The following is a 22857-nucleotide window of genomic DNA, read 5'->3' as shown; positions in this document are numbered from 1 at the left end:
ACAAAAATTTACAATCACTTACTTTATAAAGTAGCTGGCGCCTTCCTCTGTGAAGCCCTCTTCCCATCCCCGCGGTAAATCTGCGGAGAGAAATGTTTGTACAGAAGTCCAAATGCGTCTACGCAAGTTTTGATGAAACAGAAAGTATCCCATCATCAATGATGCAGAGGACGCGTTTTCCCTCACTTTAAACACACTTCATGCTGAGGAAGAAATGGGCAAAAAGCCTTGTTTTATTACCCTACCTGATCGTATCATGTGTCCTGAGTTGACAGGTTCACCAGTGCGGGGATGGAGCCAAGTAGTGCCGCGAGTTTTGTCGCTGGAAAACAGAAACACCTGTTACGAGACCCAAAGCTGCGGATTATGAGAGATAGATTAAATACAAGATCGTGATTAAAGCCATCGCCGGTTGCTCACTTGATGAAAAACACCCTGCCATCTCTGCAGACTCCGTAGGACCAGTGATCAGGTAGTGTGTCCCGCCCGAGCGGAGCCGCCATGATCCCGGTTTGAAGTAAGAGCTGCGCCGCAGAGTTTCCAAGGAATCGGACGGTCCGATAATCGCCGCTAGGGCTGCACTACTGTTAAAGGGGCAGGCCAAACTTAGTGAAAGTCTTTGTCCCAGTTCATAAGCCGACAGAAAAGAACGAGGACATCATAAATGTGGATGCCATGCGATTGCGCTTTTTTTATTGCAGGACAGCGGCGTAGTCCGTGCATATGCATGTACTGACGCAGAGCAGTTACACTTTGAAACCTGCAAAGATTAACATTCCCGAGGTCACACGCGCGTTATGAAACTTTAATGCGCAATTCAGCCAAAGTTGGATACTTTGTAATAATAGATTTGTGTTAGCGCCACTTATTTGTGTCAACATTTTGCATACATTTGCATTTAGGCATTTTAGCAGACGCTTTTATTCAAAGCGACTTACAACAACAATAAGGAAAACAATAAAACGATTCACCTTCGGGTAGGCAATAATATGAGAAGTGCAAAGTTAGCAAACACAGTTCAGTTTTTAAAGACAATACCTATTGAAATATGGAGAGAGAAAGGAGAAAAATACCTATTTAAAAAGGGTTATACATGCAGGCTATGCTATTTGTTAACAGCAGTTTTTGCAAGTAGCAAATAACTTAAATCTTCAAAATGAAGGTGCTACAAAATGTTTGATACCAAAGAAGAAACTTTTTTTTATACTTCAAACCCTTTCCCAAGACTCTTCTTTGGCACCTTTATTTTTAAGTGTAAGGTGAGTATTTTAGTCAGGTTAAACCTGTCTAAACAAGAGTTTCTTCTACTCTTTCCCCAGCTGAAAAGGTCAGATTAAGAAATCATAACACATCACTTGTCTCCTATTCGAAACTGTATTTGAAATTCTCCAAAGGGTTTCATTTTTATACACTATTGCTTCACCCAAGCATTCCAAAGCCCTTACACAGCACTTAAACATTTGTACACTTCATGTATAATGTATTTACTTCATTGTGCAGGAATGTGAAAGCCTTAAACGTCAAATGAAAAGCAAAACGTTTTGTGACGTAATATTAACTCTCCACAACACTGGTAAATTGACACCTGAGTTTGAGCTAATATTTGGCCAAGGAACCATCTCCTCATGAAAGCAAACGTGCCACTATGACTCATTGTATGACATATCTGACATGAAACTCACATCTAAAGACTCTCCCTTGCATTCTTAGTAATAATAACCAATAACAAACACACCTGGCCAAACGCCTCTCACTAGGGCAGGGCAGAGGCGCAACAAAAGAAACAATCCAATGGCAGCAACAACTGATTATCCTTCTACTAGGCTATGCTATTTATAGCCATTCACAGTCTGTCTAGCTGATAGTTGACCTTATATTGTAAGACACGTGTTCAGTGAAAGGGGTTGTCATTGTGAAAAACAGCCTATATTAAAGCTATAAGGAAAAATCAACCTTTAAGGTTGTTTTTATTGCAGACTTAAGTTAATGTACGGAAGATCGTAATGTTCTTGTGCACCATAGAGAAGTTTTTACTGAGGGTTTCAATCTAATTGGCTCCATCGCTTATGACCGAACAGAGATTGAGCCATCTCAACTATGACATTACAGTAATACTGCGCCAAACCCGTCCTGCCATAAATTTCAGCTCAGTGCACAGCTCAAAGTCACGCTGCATGTGTCAATGCACTACAAGACAAAGACTGTATTAGTGGAAAACAGCTTACGGTCAAATGCAATGGGCCTTTCATAGTTGGATTCAGTAAATTCAATTTACATCCCAATTGGGTTTAAATATAATGAGGCTCACATATGGTTCAATTGCTTGTATAAATATTGTATTGATGACTGGTTTGCAATCTTGTTCAAATGGTTGATAGAAATGTTGTTCTAGGACCAGCATTGATGTTGATCCAGGAACATGTTTTAGCAAAAATACAGCTGCAAGCAGCAATACCGGGGTCAAGCCGAAAAGGGCACAGACAGAAGGGTGTAAAGTTGAGTTTGGATAAGCAGACTAAAGAACCTATGTAAACCTAATGATTTTAGATGACAAAACACAAAAGTAATCAACAAAAATAATCTATGTTCTTGTCTACTGCAATCGTCCTTCTGTTATTGACAATCATTAGAGCACTGAAGGACATGTGAGTGATGTTTGCAGTAGCAAAACATGGGTAACACAATATGTTACAAAAAGTTAAATGAGTCAAAACAGGCGATCCCCATGTCTCTACGATGCAAAGAAAAAGCTCTTGCAAAAACGGTTGATAAGGTATTCTCATTGGTTGCTAGAGAGTAAATTGACATCCACCAGTGATTATAATCCAAGCCATGAAACGAATAGTCCATGATGAGTCATGGTTTTAGATGCGGTGTTGCAGTAGTTTTAGGCATTTAATAGCCATTAAACCATTAGGTGGGGCAATGACAAAATTGTGCATGCAACATCAGGTCATGACTGTGTTACATCTAGCTAGTTTCATGACTATACACTTTAGTTTAACAAAGATATAGTTGTATGACCATAGGGCTTGCTTGATATGAAAGGTTTTGTTCAATTATAAGGCCAACTAGTGCAGGCATACCAATTTTTTGCGTGGCCTCAGACTTTGCTCATACATCAGCGTATCAAATCTGGTGAATAAATCAATTTCGTTGCGGAGTTATAACCATTTAAGTGTAAAAAACACAACATTTGAAGGTAATTTTTCGTTATTTGTAAATTTCGGGCATTTCTGATGAAAATTTTAATATAATGCCAATAGAGGTTTTTGTTCAAAAGGTAATGCATTGTTCTTCCTATGGCGTTTTCGAGTCGATCAGAATAACGTTTGCAGAGATATTCGCGTGTGTTTTTTAAGCGCTATTTCGAATCCTGGCATGTCTGGTATCGTTAGACTCGGCAACAATTCAAAACTTCTACGAAACAAGTCCCATGAAAATATGTTGACCGCAGCCAAAGTTATAAGCATGTAAAACATTTGTCTGACAACTAGGTGGCGCTGTGACGAAACTCTGCATGCCCCCTCAGATCCAGACTGGCATCACAGCTACCAAGTGTCGCGTCAATAGACATAAGATTGGCGAAGATACAGACTAAAACCTGTTTTTTACGCTCTACGTAAAATTTGTTAACGCGCTATACGACAACGGATTGGTTTATCGAAATTCTTTTAAGAACTTTTTTGCCATGAGTGTCTCTAGATGGTACATAGCAATTTTCATGGCAATCGGGCAAAAGCTCTAGGCCAAAGTTCACAAAAGTACGTTTTACGAATAATTCAAAATAGCGGAAAAATTTTCATGACGAAAATTGACGTAATGTGGTCTATTCGAATCGGCTTGAGCCAAGGAATCAGAATTTTGTTTCTAGGCCTTACCTATCAGAAGTTATAAGCAAAAACGTAAGTGCAACTTTGGACTGTTGGTAGTGCTAGTAGGTTTGAGATAGAGACTCCAAATTAGCTGTGAAGACTTTTTGGACAGTCCTTTATAAGCGTGTCAAATTTCATAACTTTCCTATGTACGCTGCTATGGGCTGCCATAGAAAACTAACGGATACAATAAGAAAACTAACGGATACAATAGGGGTCTTCGCCCATTCTGGGCTTGACCCCTAATAATAAGTGTCACCGTATGGTAGGAATTGGCTGGTACAGAAGCATGGATTGACTGGGATTTTGTGAACCTTGAACACAAAGTAAAATTTCCCTTGTATCCCTGATTTACACTTTGTTTTTAGACTTTGTTCTTGGCAAAACCACCCGTTGACCCCAGTGGTATATCTACATCAAACACTTTAAAGCCATATAAATATTTTAGCACAAATCCCTTTGGAGCTGCAGGAAAACCTTTGTCTGCGTGCCTTTTGTTGGTTAGATGCAATGTTTCCCTCTAAGGATGATTTAAAGACAAAACAGTTGTTTGATGACACACAATAGAAAAATATGCCATCCGCGACTAAGCTTCCACTTACAGTAATGGCAGCAATTTGTTTCGGTGCATGTGCTTTCACACCACAAATCATTTAAGTCTTGTAAACTGATCTACATAACGCTGAAAACTTTTTACAGTGAAAGTATACAGCCACGATTATCAGTTTCCTTTCAAATTCCTTCCACCATGTCCAAAAATATGGCATCTGCCAAGGGCACCTTGATATTGGCTTTGACTGACAAGTTCATCAAAGCAGCCGTGTTGTGACTGTGACCGTACACCAGCACACCAGTGCCGCGGGACCTGACACCCAGCCAACATTTCTATCTCATCCCCCCAACTTGTCTTAATGAAACACCCATATGCCCGAAACAGACTGGCTAATAAGCTTGCTTGAGAGAATTAGGCTTTTTGTAATACCATTACTCTTCAATCTACTCTTTTCTTATCTCAGACGCACAGCGATGGGCTGCAGTCCTGCACAGCTCTGCAGCAGAAGTACTGCTGATGGTTTCCTCGCCACTGCCAGCAGTTTACAATACTGCAAGGTGACTCAGTGTTACCTATCTCTCTTAGGAGAGGTTTATACTGAGGCAACTGCAGTTAAATTGCTGCATGCAGAATAAAAATGATCTGCAGTGGACAGCTCTCTCAAAAACCTCCTCTTGTCTCTGTACATGTAGGCTACTGTTCATTTATTGGGGTGCTCTTAGTAAGGGCTCGCTTAACATGGTCTGACTGAACCTTAAGCTTGAGGCTAAAAGCATTTTTTTAAAGAAGCCTAAGTATATTATGTTTATTTATTAATGTTCTTAATACATTATCAAATATAAACTGGACTGGAAATAGTCCGGGAGTGAAATTCGAGGAGTTTCACCTCAAACTAGTTAAAATTGTTAATAGTGTTGAAAAGGAATCATATTTAAATTACTTAATAGTATTTAAAAATTACTCCACATTATTAGTTTTTTTTATTGCAACTATTATTTTATAATGCACCATCAAGCTTGTCACATGACAATTCAGTCACAGTGGCACTGTATGGCTGATGTATTGGTTCATTTTATATTTTTCCTCTTATTTAAAATATCCATAAACTAAATATCCAAATTTTCACACACATTTTTCTTTAAACTGAGCAGTGGCGGCTCGTGACTGCTCATCCGAGGGGCGCAAATTCAAAATATGTGTTCGAAGTGTCATGTGTGTTGGTTGCATTTTCAAAATATGTGTGTGTTGCATCATGTGAACCATGTGCATCACGTGTTTTGTCAAAATAAGTGCCTGCTGCATACGCGTCAAAACTGTTTATGGTAAAAGAGATCCTCACGTTCACAAAATACATGTAAGACACTCTCTTAACACTAAACTCTGATTACGCATGAGATTATGCAAATATCTGGCAAACGTGAGCGTCTCTTTTATCATAAAAACTTTTGAAGCATCTGCAGCAGGCACTTATTTTGACAAGACACATAGGTTCACTCGATGCGCAGAACACATATTTTAAAATTACAAACCACAAACATGACGGGCTATATACGAACTTCGCATTGAGCGCCCTCGAAAAAATAAGTCACCGGCCGCCACTGAACCTGAGGACAAATTTATTGTTAAATTGTTAACATTTTGTGTGACTTAAATACTCAAGAAAACATACACAACTGTTATTTTATTTGAAATCTTTCTAAGAAGTGATCTAAAAGATTCCGTCTAGTGAATTTCTGCCATTTCCAGTCCTGAATTTAAGTGCACCCTTAATAGCACACAACTATTAAATAAGAGCAGTTTGTAAGTGTTGCTTAAAAGCCTTACTTTATTACCCGTTGGAGGTTATTTATTTTAAATGTAAATACTACCTCATTTCAGTGATGTGATCTTAGTGAACTTTTAATGTCTTTTCATAAACAGAAACCTAATTATGGCGACTGATACTGCTTTTAATTGAGCATTATGGCTTTTCAGACCTTTACAGAGAAAGGTCTGCTCCATTAGCATTTTAAAATGACAGCAATGGCTTTTGTATAAAAATTGTGTTAATTAAACATAGATATACGTCAGGTTTTCTAATTAGAGAAAAGCTTTGGTGTCATGAAAGGCTAAGTGAAACCATCCAGCTTAAATTTATCTTTGAACCAGGAAAGCATTTTAAGTTTTAACGTAAACATCCCTATTTATTTCTGTCCTCACATTAATCATCAGAATGATTCAAGTTTGCATTTTTCTTTCATAGCTCAAACTTCAAATGGCTAGTCAACACTGACCTCTAGTGGAAAATAAGGACTACAATACTAAGGTTCAGCCTGTAATATAAAAATACAGGGAGTAATGACTACAAGAACAACCTCGTGCTGTAATGAAATTCTTCACTAATTAAATGATAAAAGAGATTAAATAGTTTGTTGAAACAGTTCAAGAACTCACTTTCTTTTAGAAATAACAGTGCTTACATTTTTGGTCAACAATAAATCCACAATATTACTGAAAGTTAGTATAGACAATTCATACTTATGTTATTTACTTAAATTATCTAAATAAATAATCTAAAATGATCTATATAAAGTTGAACATGATTGTTTTTAAGTTACCTTAGTACAATTAAATGCAGTAGATGAGTAAAAATGAGCAATGCTACTATTACCTAATGTTTGTCTAATGTACTAGAAATATATAGACTTAATAAAACAAAAGCTGATAATGGCATAAACATTTCCAATAAATGCCTTTAAATCAAGGCATTTAACTGTAATGCTTTCAGATCAAATTAACTGATATAATACATCAATGAGAGGGTTCTCAACCTAATCAAATACTCTACTGTTAACCCATAAAAACCCCAACATTTTTAAATACTTAATTGGGTGATTTCCTGGACGGGGATTAGACTAGTAGACTAAAATAAATGTAAGAGCTGTCCAAACTAAAAAAACAACTTGCACTGACATATCTTAAAATACATCAGTGCTCTTTGTTTTGCCTAAAAATGCACACAAGTGATGTTTTTAGTAAGGCATGTTTGTTTAAACTATACTATTCAACATTTGAACTGGATCAAAACTTTTCAAAAACGTGCCTTAATTTTAAAACAATACCCATTCTTGTTTTAGGACAACTTTGATGAACTTTTATGATCCACTTCAAATGTTGACTGGTGTAGTTATATCTTCCAATTAAACTAAGGCCTAGTCCTGGCTTAAGCTAATCCCTGTCCGGGAAACTATCCCAATATAACAAAATACTAAGCATAATTAACTCCCTTTATATATTTACTCTTATTATTCAGCCTCACACAAATAATGCCGAGAACTTGAAATCCCCGCCAGTTTTAGCCATACTGCTTTAACACAAAAATATTCATGTAGTCCCAGCCCAAATTAATCAAGTTCACATATGATTTAAAACATGTGATAATGCCTAGAAACAACTTAATATTTTTCATTAAAACCAAAACTGATTTTGGAATGCATTAAATGAGCAAATTATATTAAATTTAATTAAGTCAAAATCATTTCTTTTTGTGTATTTGGCCAAAAGGAGCTACTATTCATGTGGCTCATTCATATATATTGATTAAATATATGATCAATGAGCTTTTAGCAGACATGTGCACTTACAATTGATAAGCTCTTACAAGAAAAATACTGGTAACTCGTATTGTACTCATTTTACCTCTCTAGAATTACAAACCTCTTTTTTCTATAATACCACCTACATTGATAAGCAATAGCAAAGCATGTTCATGGTTGTGATAAAGGAACTCATCAAGCAATTTTATGGGTTCTTTAAGCAATCTGTAATTCAGTTGACCACAACACTGGTGTACAGAAAACGTGAACAGCAAAACCACAAATGCAAGACTTGATCCAAATAGTTTTATTTGTCCGAAAACTGCATTTTTATGCCACCAGTGCAGAAGCTGTGGAGGACTCGCTGTAAATGAAAAACAATGAATCAATTAAACTATTATTCTGCATTCTGTAAAAAAAAGAAGAAATGCATTTGACATTTAAATAATATTCATGTATGAAGGGGACTGGCAGTTGTGGCACAATATAGCCAAACTGCTAATTTACCTCCAGGGTTTATCTAGCACATAAGAAATATCTCAGTTCTCACAATAAAAGAATGGGACAATGAAATGTGCTCTGTAGATGTAAATGTTACAAACAGTAATATAAAAAAACAACACTTACTACTTCCAGTTGGGTGCAAGTACTCTCTTGGTCTTGTAGTAGCGGGCAAGCCTGTGGATTCTGCTCTCAACCAGAATCAGGCGGAACTTGGCATCCTTATCCTGCAAAAATACATGCAGCAAGCATAAGGTTAAACTTTAAATGTACCATGTTGACTACATAACATCACCAAAATGTAAAAAAGGTGATTTGCAAGTGGGAATGGAGAATCTTTTCTAATGCAACAAACCAGATGAAATGAGCTTAAAATTAACGTTGCTACACAGTAAAAACAAAACATTTTATGTTACTGTTAGTTTATCCTTTCGGTTCCTTTCCAAGTGCTTCCTCACAGCAACAGCCTTCTTGATGAGGTGGTAGAGATCCTCAGGCAGATCAGGGGCCAAGCCCTTGGACTTCAGGATCCTAAGGATTTTGTTGCCAGTGACAAAACGCACCTGGGCAACACCATGGGAATCCCTGAGGATCACACCTAGAGGTAAGAGCAAAAGATATTAGATCTAGAACAATAACTAGCAAAACTGTTGACATATGCATACGTGTTGACTGATTCCTTTCGATACAAGTTTTATGCACATCTGGTCGTAAATGTAGACTTACCAATCTGTGAGGGGGTCAGACCCTTCTTTGCCAGTTTAAAGATTTGCTCTTTAACATCATCTGATGTCAGTTTGAGCCACTAAAAGACAAAAATCATGGTTACTGTCTAACATCATTTCGACAATGTTTGCAGTTCTGACAATATTCAACATCACTGTTCAGATAAAACTTACTGTGGGGACACTTCGTCTATAGGGCAGTGCCGACTGGGACAAGCCCTTGCTGGAAAAAAAATAATACAACATTAAAAATATAATTCAATAATCCCAAAGTATACTAGTAATTGTTACCTTACATCGGGTAATTAAAAAGTACAAAACAAACATCAAATATGCACAAAATTAACATGTAAGATAACTTAATGTCCATTACACACCCTAAAACTCGTTTTATGTTAAGAACTGTTCAGTGACAAGTTAACAACTCGCCGCTTGGCACATCTGATATCGAACGTACGTTATAAAAACTAATATCGCCTAGGCGAACATTTCGTGGCATATATACAAACAAACAATTAATATAAATGACGGATTGTGTAGTCGAGAGCAGTTTTTTAACACGGGCATCTGTCGAGCCTGCAGCCCGTCTCACAACATGTGGTGCCATCACGTTATACAGAGGAAGAGAACGTGGATATAGATGTGGGTTCTTTATAAACATTTCCTACATTAAACAAAGCATATTTTCGATCCTAAAGATTTATCACCATTTTGGGTCGTCAGTGAGGTCCACAGAAGGTGTTATTTATCGTAAAATAAACACATACCCAGGAGCGTGCATACGACCCATGATGGCGGTTTTGAGAGCGAGGAAAGAGAAAGACCGAGCCGAGGCCGAGAGGAAGTGAAGTTTGAAGGCGGAAGTGATGTAAAAGATAACTTCCGGCCTGAAAAATCCATGTATTCATTTTATCCTTACAAAATGTTTTGTGTATGTAAGTAGTAGTTCTGCGTTTGAAATAATATTTTCTTGTATGTCTGTTGAAACGTAATATTTATTTGTTTTGTATTGTGATATGTAAGTGGTTATTGTCTTGTTTATTAATTATATGTGAATGACAAAAAAGAAAAAAAACCTAAAAATAGTAATAATTTATTTTGTCTACATTTTAATTGAACACACACACAAATACTAAAAAAATTAATATGATGTAATAAAATTAGTTATTCATTTTGTTTGCTTGCTGTCACCCAAATAAATAAAGTAAGTAAGTAAGTAAGTAAGTAAGTAAGTAAGTAAGTAAGTAAGTAAGTAATAAGTAAGTAAGAAAAAAAGAAAGGAGAACGAACTACACTGTCTTTTTAAAACTACCACCAGGTGGCGTTCTGAAAGGCTCGACCGTCTCAAATCTACAGAAATATAAAAAAACTGATAGGATGGCAAAATGCTTAAGCATGTTATGAAATGGGCGGGGCTTAGTGGCAGGACTATTGAAATAACAATTATCCATAAAATATTTTAAGTAAAATAATTGTGCTATTCATTTAACTCATCAGATTATATTCACTTAATTGTTATAAAAATTTCGCTGTGCCATTTTACATGACTTTCTTGACCACTGCCACAGCAACACGTAAACGGCGTTGTCACGTAATCCCTGTTACGTTTTGCTGCGCTTGTGAAGCCTGTCCAATCGTAGTCATTTGCGTTAATCGTTTTGTACAAAATATCATAGAAAGCCTCTGTGCAGAATTATATTTGTATTGCACGCGTTAAACAATATAATTAATACATTTAAAAGATCGTAGCCTTTCTATACTATATGTTTTAAATAATATAAAAACTGAGTGGAGATTTTAAAGCGACTCATAAGGGTCTCGGCTTTCTGGGCCCCCAAGCGCCCCCTGTCGTCTCATATTACATTAGCAACAGTTACAATCCCTGGCTGCACTGAAAACCAAGCGCTGTGTCTGATATACGTGGACCCGCTCTCTGTCTCCTGTGGTCGGGTCTAGTCTGTTAGCTCGCTAGCCGCTTTCAGCCTGCTTGCGCAAAGTCCTCATCATCAGTCCAACATAACGGACAGTCAGGAAGACAGCGGTAATGAAAGGAACCCGAAAACACCAGAGATAGCTCGCTGAAACCGATATACCACCGTAAGTAACATGACTAAATTGTGAATATCGCACCGGGCAAGTTACCCCAGCGCACATAAAACATCATTAAATCAACTTCTGACCAAATAAAATCCCAACAGCCAGTTTCGATGCTAGGTGGAAAGCTAATGAAATTAGCCGGTGTAAGGTTCAGCACCCTGTCAGCGACAGTAACGTTACTGTAATATAATATAACTTGCCAACATAACCGTGTATATTTTGTGTCTTTTTATTTTTTTATATTTTCTCTATTAATGTTGTTTCCATAGTAGTAACGGATTTGTAGAGTGCAACAACAGTGAAATGTTGTGTCTTTAATCTTAGTAAGCTTTCTACCTAAACAGCATTATTCCATATGGTCGATTTAAATCTAAATTCGTTTGATATACACCGATGCCCAGATTGCTCTCTAGGTTATGGATATGTAGGTTTGAGTCACCGACAGTGTGTATTAATGGCTAATACTTATTTTCATCTCGTGTTTTTTCCAGATGGCCTTTATAAAGGGGCTCCTCACCAGCTGCCTTGTGTTGGCCAGTTTGATTTTCTATGCCAATGCAGTGCCAATAAGTATAGATAAAACTAAAATAAATATTCCAGAAGAAACCATCAAGGAGCCACCCCAGAGCGCGGTAAGCTATCTGAGTCAATTACACAAGCCCTGGCAGCATACCAGTCTTATAGCTATGGTTTAGTTGGTAGAGGATTGTATTAGTAACGTTAGTTCAAAGTTCATGTGTTTGATTATCAGGAAAAACACATAGACATAAAAAATGTATAGCACTGTATGTCGCTTTGGATAACAGGATTTGTCAAATGCACAAATGCTATAAGTTTCGGAAAATTAACACCCAGATATGCTTTTGGCATATCAGTAAAGAATTAACCATTACAATTTTTGTCTAGGACACTGGACTGCATTATGACCGCTATCTGAGGGAGGTCATTGATTTCCTTGAGAAAGATCAACATTTCAGAGAAAAGCTCCATAACACAGACATGGAAGATATAAAGGTAAGAAACAGCTTGGCATATGGGCATTATAAAAAACAAAGGTCACGGAGAGCTAATCTGTTGATTTTTACTGATTTCAGCAAGGAAAGTTGGCTAAAGAGCTTGACTTTGTGAGCCACCATGTCAGAACCAAGCTGGATGAGCTAAAGAGGCAAGAGGTCAGCCGTCTGAGAACGTTGATCAAAGCCAAGCAGGACATTGAAGGAGGAAATGGTGAGAACATCTGTAAAAAAAAACTTTGATTGCAAGATACTGTATATTTTGGGTGTTACAAAACGCTGATAGATTTTTTAATGTCTATCTGTTTTTTTGGTGATGGTTAAAATAAACAAAAATGACATGCTTGAATTATTGACACATGCATAACATGTTAATTAACAAACATAAACAAAAGAGACAAAACAAGAAACAACTCATGATTTGATGAATAAATTATAAAGGCTCCTGAGCGTTTTGTAAAAGCAGATCTTTTTCCCATCAGATATTGCTGTGGATCACCAGGCCTTACTTAAACAGTTTGAATATCTAAACCACATGAACCCCCATACCTTTGAGGTTGAGGATCTGGACAGGCTCATCAAATCGGTATGCCATGATGCTGTTCCTCTTCAGGTTTCATTTGGTTCTGTGGTTGTCGATTTTCATATGCTTACATTGTTGGATTTTGGTGCTCGTAATCCTGAAGTTGTGGACAAGCCCTTCTTATTAACAGGTTTGGATATTCCAGTAATTACTGTAAAAAAAAAACCTAAAGTATGGTCCATTTTTACGTGTGCGCAAGAGTTTGCGTACAGTGCAAGTAACGCAATTTTGGCACCGCCAGATTTTTGAAAACTTGCTTACTTTGTATGTGTAGGACGCATGTGCGTACAGGAGAATGTAGTATGTAGTCCAGGAGATGCATTGCATTTTGTCGCAATGCGCAAGATTTCAAATAAATATTTGGTGTCCCCATAGTACGTATGTGAAGATCTAGCTCAAAATATCATATAGATAATTTATTATAGCATGTTAAAATTGCCACTTTGTAGGTGTGAGAAAAAATGTCCCATTTTTGGGTGTGTCCCTTTAAATGCAAATGAATTGATCTCTGCACTAAAAGGCAGTGCAGTGGTTGGATAGTGCAGAGTCAGGGGTGGCATTATCCCCTTTCTGACATCATAAGGGGAGCCAAATTATAATGACCTATTTTTTCACATGCTTGCAGAGAATGGTTTACCAAAACTAAGTTACTGGGTTGATCTTTTTCACATTTTCTAGGTTGATAGAAGCACTGGGGACCCAATTATAGCACTTAAACATGGAAATAGTCAGATTTACAAGATATGTCCCCTTTAATGCTACACTATACCCGAACATTCTGGAAAAATCTTTGCTTAAACTTTGTTTTACTATGAAAACGTTGGACATTTTGTTGTAAGGATATATAGTTTGATTCCCAAAATAAAACATATCTTAGTACATATTATTTAATATTGTGCTGTTCCAATTTAATGTTTTTAAATGATGTCTCACAAACACAGTCTCAAGGATTTGTGCAATCTTCAATATGCACTTTATGTATCATGTAAGGAGTATTTTTTAATATTATAAAGACACAGTGAGACTTTCTGTTTTTATTTTGAGGTCAACACACTAACAAACAACATCCTAGTCATGTTCTTTTTGCACAATGCCAAGTGATTTTACTGTTTATAATGTCTTAGACATTTGACCAGAAAGTCTGCTGCATATCTGCATAAGTCACACACTTAAAGAAACACATAATGAAAATTATTAAAACCATTAATGGTTGGTGAACAAAAAGTAATGGTACCCTGACAACATTTTATGGCCATTTAGTCCATTACGCAGATGAAAATTCATCAGTTTCCCAAGGAACAGGCCAGGAAAGAAAGGCAGTAAAAGAGCACAACACATCTTAAAAGAACTAATAGTCATACACATTTTTTATAATCCCACAACAAAGGCTACAAAAGATCTGGAGAACTACGACAAGGAACGGCATGAAGAGTTTAAGAGGTACGAGATGATGAAAGAGCACGAGAGGCTGGAGCACCTAAAGACGCTGGATGAGGAGGGCAGGAAGAAAGAGGAGGAGCATTATGAGGAGATGAAGAAGAAACACGCTGATCACCCCAAAGTCAACCATCCGGGGAGTCTGCGTGCACCTTCTCTTCTTTTGTGGTTTCACTAAGGATATGCTCATGCTTCTCTTTATGTTTCCATCTGTAGGGGAGCAAGGATCAACTAAAAGAAGTGTGGGAGGAGGCTGATGGCCTTGACCCTGAAGATTTCGACCCCAAAACCTTCTTTAACCTGCACGGTAAAAGATTTTCTAAAAATAATGCTTTCCATTCAGCTTAGCCACAAGATAAGAAATTAAATGTTAAATTGTTTTCACTTTGTGTGCAGACACTAACGGAGATGGCTTCTTTGATGAACAAGAGTTGGAAGCCCTATTCACTAAGGAGGTACTGAGCTTAAAGATATAAAAGAAAATCTATTTAAAATAGTTTTTGTAGTTATATTGTATAAATTAAAGATTTTAGTTACAAATTGCTCTGCTGTTATATCACATAATATAGTGATTCTGCTTTTTAAGCTTGAGAAAATCTATGATCCAACTAATGAAGAGGATGACATGGTGGAGATGGAGGAAGAAAGGCTGCGAATGAGAGAACACGTCATGAACGAGGTTAAATAGCAGACCATTCTGACTTTTAATAACCTTATGAACTTATGAACTCCTCAATCTGTAACATCTATCCTTCACAGGTTGACTCCAACAAAGACAGATTGGTGTCCTTAGATGAGTTTCTGGTTGCCACAAAGAAGAAAGAGTTTCTTGAACCAGACAGCTGGGAAGTGAGTATGGTGACAGGTCTTAGGAAATATGTATTTAGGTCATTGCTCAGTGTTTTCTTGTCATACACAGCCATAAATGTAGGGTGGTTGCCATATATAGATATGCAAAGTATACCAAGTCCTTTATTTGTCTCATATGCAAATGTTTACAGGCAGTTAGATGTTTTTCTGCAGGTCAGCTTCAGACAAATTGTGCATATGAAAAATATCCTGAAATAAGAGAAACAAATATATACAGCGAGGAAAATTAGTATTTAAAGGAATATTCCATTTTCTTAAAAGAAAAATCCAGATAATTTACTCACCACCATGTCATCCAAAATGTTGATGTCTTTCTTTGTTCAGTCGAGAAGAAATTATGTTTTTTGAGGAAAACATTGCAGGATTTTTCTTATTTTAATGGACTTTAATAGACACCAACAATTCATACTTAACTCAACACTTAACAGTTTAGATCCGGTCGTGATGCGCCAGCGTGACCCCACGCAATACGTCAAGAGGTCACAGAGGACGAACGCGAAACTCCGCCTCAGTGTTGAGAAAGAGGACCGTTCCGACGTTGTTGTATGTCAACTGATACTAATTAATGTCTTTGTGTCAGTTTATTGTTTACAATGGTCCGCAAATGTGCGTTTTATATATGTAACACGTGACCTCTCTACGTCATTACGCATTTACGTTAGGTCGCGCTGGACCGGATCTAGACGAGAAGTTGTGCTTTAAAAGTGTATATTTGTTATTTTTATTGTCAAAAATGACAGTCGTTTTGCTGGATGGGACCATTATGCCTCTTTTGGGATTGTTTAAGGTCCTTTGAAACTCCGTTGAAAAAAACTGTTATGTGTTGAGTTAAGTGTTAAGTGTTGGGCTCTATTAAAGTCCATTAAAATTAAAAAAATCCTGCAATGTTTTCCTCAAAAAACATAATTTCTTCTCGACTGAACAAAGAAAGACATCAACATTTTGGGTGACATGGTGGTGAGTAAATTATCTGGATTTTTCTTTTGAGAGAATGGAATGTTCCTTTAACACATCAGCATTTTTATCAGTAAGGGGATTTTAAAGTGGGCTATTGACACAAAATTTCCACCAGATGTAGCCATCAAGCCAAATATTGAAATCATACGAAGAAATCAAAACATTTAAGTATACAAGTTGAGTCATAATAAATAAAGTGAAATGACACAGGGAATAAGTATTGAACACATGAAGAGAACAAAGTGCAAAATGGCATAGAAAGCCAGGAGATCACCTGAAATCTGTCAGTATTGAGAGAGAAACCCTAATTGATAGCATATAAAGGCTTCTTAATACCCAGGAGGCACACAGGAAAGACTTCATGATGGGTAAAAGCAAAGAACTCCCTCAAGATCTTCGTAATTTTATCGTTGAAAAGCATTTTTGCTGAATTCCTGTTAACACTATGTGGGCCATTATCCGGAAATGGAAAGAGTATCACTTCACCATAAACCGGCCACAATCAGGTGCTTCACGAAAGATCCCTGTCTGAGGAGTCCAAAGAATAAATATAGCTGCAAGCAGCGATGCCGGGGTCAAGCCGAAAAGGGCACAGAATGAAGTATTGGTTGATGACCGTCATGATTTAAGATTTAAGAAGTTTTCAGTAGATTAAGGCAAATATAGCAATTTTTCAAATCTTGAGTGCTGTGTAGAAACAATGGGTTTTGCCTCAGGTCATGTTTGTGATGACACCCACCAAATTTAATATACATATGATTAAGCAATGTTGAGATATAGCCTCAAATGACTTGACCACTAGGGGGCACTGCACTAAAACAATAGATGGTGCCTCAGGTCAAGATTGTGAAGACACCCACCAAATTTGGTGTACATACGATTAAGCAATGTGGAGATATAGCCTCAAATGACTTGACCACTAGGGGGCACTGCATCGAAACAATAGATGGTTCCTCGGGTCATGATTGTGATGACATCCACCAAATTTGATATACATACGATTAAGCAATGTTGAGATATAGCCTCAAATGACTTGACCGCTAGGAGGCACTGCACCGATACAATAGATGGTGCATCAGGTCATGATTGTGATGACACCCACAAAATTTGATATACATATGATTATGCAATGTTGAAATATAACCTCAAATGACTTGACCACTGGGGGCACTGCACCGAAACAATATGGTGCCTCAGGTCATGATTGTGATGACAAATCCAAATTTGGTGTACATACGATAAAGTGATCTGGAGATAAAGCCTCAAAACTTTTAACCAGTAGGGGCACTGAAAAGTTTACAAGGGCTTTCAAAAAATGTCACTGATGAACTAGGTGGTGCTGTAATGTAACAAAACATTCCATACACCCTCACTTCATGACATTTACAAGTTGTGAAACATTCACCTATTTATACAGTTTCAGCCACACAAGAGCCATCCAGCTCATCGGGAGCATTTGGGCTTAGATGTCTCACTCATGGACACCTCATCACTTGGTCAGGTGGAGCTGGGGTTTGAACCACCAACCTTCCGATTTGTGGACAACCTACACTAACCACTGAACCACTGCCAATACACACATCAATGTGCAAAACCTTTGCGAAGATATAGCCTCAAATCCATTTTTGTGCTCGCCATTATATTTGTTGATGTGCTATACAACAACTGACAAAAACTTTTTGTCTAGAGTCTATATTGTGTGTACCAAATCCAAGCCAATCAAACAAACGCTGTAGGAGTAGTTTTGAAAAAGTTGGTATGCTTTGTTATTGAAAATGGCAGACAGAAAACATTTTGATATCATTTGACTCGGCATGCCTCAAGGAATCTAACAATAGCACTTTCATGAATTTAGACTCAATTTTGCAGTAGTTATAAGCAAAAAAAAATCACTTTTCAATGACTGTTATGACATATAACTCATGGACATCTTGACACTTGGTCAGGTGGAGCTGGGGTTTGAACCACCAACCTTCCAATTTGTAGACAACCACCACTAACCCCTGAACCACTGAACCACTGCCAATGTGCAAAACTTTTACGAAGATATAGCCGCAAATCCATTGCGGCATGCTCATCAACATGCTCAAACTAGGTGGCGCTGTACCGAAAATGTGCACGCACCCTCAGGTCATGACTGCCATCAAAACTACCAAATCTCGTGTGAATATGTTTAACTTTGGCAAAGATACAGCCTCAAATCCGTTTGTTCCCACTCTGCGTAAAATTCGTTGAAGCGGTGTACGGAAACGGATTGGCGAATCGACACGAATTCCATAACTTTTTGCCATGAGTGTCTCTAGATGCTACACACCCATTCTTTACGCAAATTGGACAAAAGCTCTAGGACGAGTTCGAAAAAGTAGGTTTTACAAACAATTCAAAATATCAAAATAATTAGCATGACGGAAATTATGTCATATGGTGCAATCGAATTGGCATGAGCCAAGGAATCAGAAGAAACAAGAATTGCGTTTCTATGATGTACGGGTCAGCAGTTATAACCAAAAATGTAAGTGAAAATTTGGACTGTTGGTGGCGCTATCGGGTTTGACATAGACACTCCAAATTTGGTGTGGGGACTATTTGGAATGTCCTCTTTGAGTGTGCCAAATTTCATAACTTTCCTACAAAAAAAGTTAAAATTCAAAATGGCCGACCCCCAAAATGGCCGACCGAAAACCTTTTGTTATCGTTTGACTCGGCATGCCTCAAGGTATCTAACAATAGCACTTTTATAATTTTAGACTCAAGTTTGCAGTATTTATAAGCAAAAATAGCCATTTTTCAAATCTCGTGAACACTAGGTGGCGCTGTGACGAAACTGGGCATGGACCCTCAGGTCGTGACTGCCATCAAAACTACCAAGTTTCGTATGAATACGCTTAACTTTGGTGAAGATACAGCCTCAAATCCGTTTTTTCGCGCTCTACGTAAAATTCATTGACGCGTTATACGGTAACGGATTGGTGAATCAACACGAATTCCATAACTTTTTGCCACGAGTGTCTATAGATCCTACACACACATTCTTTAAGCATATTGGACAAAAGCTCTAGGACGAGTTCGAAAAAGTAGGTTTTACAAACAATTCAAAATATCGAAATAATTTGCATAACGGAAATGACGTCATATGGTGCAATCGAATCGGCATGAGCCAAGGAATCAGAAGAAACAAGAACGTACGGGTCAGCAGTTATAACCAAAAATGTAAGTGAAAATTTGGACTGTTGGTGGCGCTATTGGGTTTGACATAGACACTCCAAATTTGGTGTGGTGACTATTTGGAATGTCCTCTATGAGTGTGCCAAATTTCATAACTTTCCTACGTACGGTTCTATGGGCTGCAATAGACGCAATGGCGGAAGAAGAAGAATAATAGATAATAATAATAATAATAAGAAAACTAACAATCCCAATAGGGGTCTCGCCCATTCTGGGCTTGACCCCTAATCAGGAGAGTTCTCCAAGAGCCAAGAACCACTCAGGCAGAACTTCAGGAAGACCTTGCATCAGCAGGTACTGTTGTTTCAAAGAAAACTATAAGCAATGCACTGAACTGCCATGGCATCCATGCACGCTCACCACGCAAGACTCCATTGCTGAACAAAAAGCATGTTGAGGCTCGTTTAAAGTTTGCGAAAGAGCATTTGGAGAAGCCTGTGGATTATTGGGAGACTATAGTATGGTCAGATGAAAGCAAAATTGAACTTTTTGGCAGTCATTCGAGAAGAAATGCCACTGCCCACCACCCAAGAACACCATATCAACAGTTAAGTTTGGGGGCACTGGCTGACTTCATATTATTGAAGGCAGGATGAATGGAGAAATGTACTGGGACATTCTGGATAAAAATCTGCTGCCAGCTACCAGAAAGCTGAAAATGAAAAGAGGGTAGACTTTTCAGCAAGACAGTGATCCCAAACACAAGGCCAAGGAAACAATGAAGTGGTTTCAAAGAAAGAAAATCAAGTTGCTTGAATGGTCCAGTGAGAGAACTGAAGTTCAAAGTTCATAAAAGAGGCCCAAGGAACCTTTAAGATTTAAAGACCATTTATGTAAAAGAATGGACCAGAATCACTCCTGAGCAAACCAGACGACAGGTCTCTCCATAAAAGAGGCGTCTTGAAGCTGTAATCATTAAAGGTCACGTTCTTCCTGATACCATTTTTTAAACCCTAGTTAGTGTGTAATGTTGCTATAATAGCATAAATAATACCTGTATAATGATAAAGCGCAAAGTTCACTGCCAGGCGATATGTTTTCTTCGATAGAATTCCTCTTTAAAAGCCTACAACGAACGGCCGGTTTGGATTACAGCCCTCTATTTCCTGCTTTAATGACGTCAGTAAAACAGTTCGTTGACTAAACTCCGCCCACAGGAATACGTCAGTCACCAGCTTTGGCTCAAATGGCTCTGCTAAGCTAAGCTGCTATCGAATCACAGCACACTAAACAAATCAGAACTCGATATGTATTTCTGAAGGAGGGACTTCACCTAACAAGGAAGACATCAGCCTGTTTTGAGGACAGTGAAAACAGCGCTATACAGATAAGTAAATTGTGTGAAAAATACAGCGTTTTTTTACACATGAAACATGAACACATGTTATATTGCCCACTATAAACACAATCAAAGCTTCAAAATCACAGACAGAACGGGAACTTTAAATAAAGTGTGTTCAATACTTATTCCCTGTGTCATTTCACTTTATTTATTATGACTCAACTTGTATACTTAAATGTTCTAATTTCTTTGAATGAATTCAATATTTGGCTTGATGGCTGCATCTGGTGGAGGTTTTGTGTCGGTGGCCCACTTGGAAATCCCCTTGCTGATAAAAATGCTGATGTGTCAAATACTTATTTTCCCCGCTGTATAGGAATAGAGATGCACCTGTATTAAGTTTTTCCACCGATATGACCATTATTCTAGAGATAAAAATGTAAAATTAAAGTATTTGTCAAATATAAAGCCTGGGGAATTGATTTGATGTGAATTATCTTATGATGACCTCAGACTCTAGAGCAGAACCAGGCATATACCGAGGATGAAATGAGAGAGTTTGAAGAGCAGCTGGTGAGACAAGAGCAAGACTTAAACCAGAAAGCAGCTGACCTTCAGAAACAGAAAGAGGAGCTGGAGAGACAACAGGACCAGCTTAATGCCCAAAAGATAGAACTGCAGCAGGTATCTGAACTGATTCCTATAAATAATAACGTGATTTAACACAATAGTTTCTCATTCACACGTGTTGTCTTTACTATCAGGCCGTGGAACATATGGAACGATTAAAAACACAGAACGAACAGCCTGAGATGCATTGTAAGTAATGCTTTCATTTTTTATTTATATAACATGTTTTGTTACACTGGGTCCTAAATGTTACCGGTCTAATTCCACAAATATCATAAATAGCATTTAGACTGCCAAAGAGGTAGTAAGGGAGAGCGGGGCACAACCTAATGCTTTTTGGTTTTGACTCAATCATTCAAAAAATGTTTGAGTTTGATTAATTATATTTTTACACAAGCAACACACACATCTCTGCTACAAATGACCATTTGAAGTTTGTTTCTATTACTTACCATTCCTGGACAATTACACCAAATGTGACAGAAGTGCAAACGTGCATGATGACGAAAACTGCGTCACATGCATTGTGCGCGGACTTCTGTGTAAAAAATAGTGTGTATACAGATACAATTTTTGCTTAATTAAAATGTCCAAGAATGCCAAAGTAAAACCTAAGTATGCATTCATATATGCAATGACTAACCCTAAATCTCTCTAACCAGTGGAAGGAAATGCTGTTCCTGAGATGCATGACCAGCCTCCTATCCCACCTGAACATCAGCCTCTGCCCCCAGGACACCAAGAAATCCCCCCAGAACAACACGTTGTACTCCAGAATCAACAGGATCTAGGACAGGGACACCATAATATTCCCCAAAACAACCAGCCAATGCCTCCAGGCCACAACAACCTACCCCAAGATTCTCCACAGGTGCTCCTTAACCACAATAATGTGCCGTAGGAGTGTTATATGGCTTTTACTGCTAAACGGCTACGTGTGATTATGTGGAGGACCTGACCAGGCACCAGTCAAACAGAGACTTTAACAAACAGGACCACCTGCCCAGTACTAGTCAATGATTACCTGTGCGCACATTTCAGCTGCTGTTTTAGTAGGGAAGTGGCTGGTTTCATACACAATGCAATTGTAGTAAATGCAGATTTCTGTTTGTAATCGCAAGCATCTTTTCATTCGTTGTGAATATTTTATTATTATTTTCAACATGGAATTGAATGTGTGTGCGTGCTTTTGTTTTGCACATTTACTGTTCAGGAACTTTATGGTACATGCAGAGCCACATAAGTTCTAGTTGTGGGATGTCAGAATATTTTACTGGAAATGTATGGTTTCGTTTATTTTAAAGGATTGATTTGGGCTACCCTAAATTTTTACTGTTGCCTACATTGGGAAGAGTAAAGTTTGAGATGGATGTCAATAAAAACATCTATTTGAAGAAATTTTTTTTTCTTATAAACAAAGTAACAAACCATGTATACTCAAGTGACCCAGTATAAATTTGGCATAAGTACTGTATGCGAGTTAAAGGTTCTTAGGATCTAAGATTTTTTAGCGTAGTCAGCAGGAGGCATCCCG

General features: G+C 37.8%; 3 protein-coding genes and 1 non-coding gene across 16 annotated transcripts in view; 1 reads left to right on the top strand and 3 right to left on the bottom strand.

Annotated features, from left to right (window-relative positions):
* The window catches only part of plekha7b (pleckstrin homology domain containing, family A member 7b), a 139274-nt gene extending 138573 nt beyond the window's left edge, over positions 1-701 (bottom strand). For 4 of the 13 annotated variants that reach the window (XM_055201422.2, XM_055201408.2, XM_055201433.2 and 1 more), the window contains exons 1-3: positions 421-698; positions 246-322; positions 23-80 (exon numbers count right to left, since the gene is read on the bottom strand). In XM_055201422.2, the coding sequence (XP_055057397.2) occupies positions 23-80; positions 246-322; positions 421-503 (218 nt within the window). In that variant the 5' untranslated portion in view covers positions 504-698. Of the gene's footprint in view, positions 1-22; positions 81-245; positions 323-420 lie in introns of all 13 variants that reach the window. The other 9 variants (XM_055201395.2, XM_055201421.2, XM_055201471.2 and 6 more) reach the window with 4 other exon arrangements.
* Positions 702-8294: 7593 nt separating this feature from the next.
* On the bottom strand, positions 8295-10107 carry rps13 (ribosomal protein S13). The gene is made up of 6 exons (XM_073858784.1): positions 9997-10107; positions 9404-9452; positions 9231-9309; positions 8935-9102; positions 8631-8733; positions 8295-8367 (listed from the first exon to the last, which is right to left on the bottom strand). The coding sequence occupies exons 1-6, from the start codon at positions 10017-10019 to the stop codon at positions 8334-8336; spliced, it is 456 nt and encodes a 151-aa protein (XP_073714885.1). The 5' UTR covers positions 10020-10107; the 3' UTR covers positions 8295-8333.
* On the bottom strand, positions 8455-8583 carry LOC129418211 (small nucleolar RNA SNORA19). Its single transcript, XR_008636035.2, has one exon. It is a non-coding gene; the product is annotated as a small nucleolar RNA SNORA19 (small nucleolar RNA).
* A 1005-nt stretch (positions 10108-11112) lies between the features above and the next one.
* On the top strand, positions 11113-22721 carry nucb2a (nucleobindin 2a). The gene is made up of 13 exons (XM_073858783.1): positions 11113-11326; positions 11818-11958; positions 12233-12340; positions 12421-12553; positions 12822-12925; positions 14310-14503; positions 14581-14666; positions 14756-14814; positions 14946-15038; positions 15119-15208; positions 21207-21377; positions 21458-21512; positions 21986-22721. Exons 2-13 carry the CDS (start codon positions 11818-11820, stop codon positions 22222-22224), a joined length of 1473 nt encoding a protein of 490 aa, XP_073714884.1. The 5' UTR covers positions 11113-11326; the 3' UTR covers positions 22225-22721.
* The last annotated feature ends 136 nt before the right edge of the window (positions 22722-22857 follow it).

This window comes from Misgurnus anguillicaudatus, chromosome 21, assembly GCF_027580225.2.
Source record: "Misgurnus anguillicaudatus chromosome 21, ASM2758022v2, whole genome shotgun sequence".
Lineage (NCBI taxonomy): Eukaryota > Metazoa > Chordata > Actinopteri > Cypriniformes > Cobitidae > Misgurnus > Misgurnus anguillicaudatus.
This window is presented reverse-complemented; position numbering and strand designations above follow the sequence as displayed.

Excerpts from the sequence above, each read along its gene's own strand:
- nucb2a (XM_073858783.1), top strand. The coding sequence starts at position 11,818 with ATGGCCTTTATAAAGGGGCTCCTCACCAGCTGCCTTGTGTTGGCCAGT. Across the intron at positions 12,554-12,821 it reads GGACATTGAAGGAGGAAATG|ATATTGCTGTGGATCACCAG; the intron begins GTGAGAACATCT and ends TTTTCCCATCAG. Across the intron at positions 14,504-14,580 it reads GTCAACCATCCGGGGAGTCT|CAAGGATCAACTAAAAGAAG; the intron begins GCGTGCACCTTC and ends TCTGTAGGGGAG.
- rps13 (XM_073858784.1), bottom strand. The coding sequence starts at position 10,019 with ATGGGTCGTATGCACGCTCCTGG. Across the intron at positions 9,453-9,996 it reads GGTCGTATGCACGCTCCTGG|CAAGGGCTTGTCCCAGTCGG; the intron begins GTATGTGTTTAT and ends TTTTTTTTCCAG. Across the intron at positions 9,310-9,403 it reads ATAGACGAAGTGTCCCCACA|TGGCTCAAACTGACATCAGA; the intron begins GTAAGTTTTATC and ends TTTGTCTTTTAG.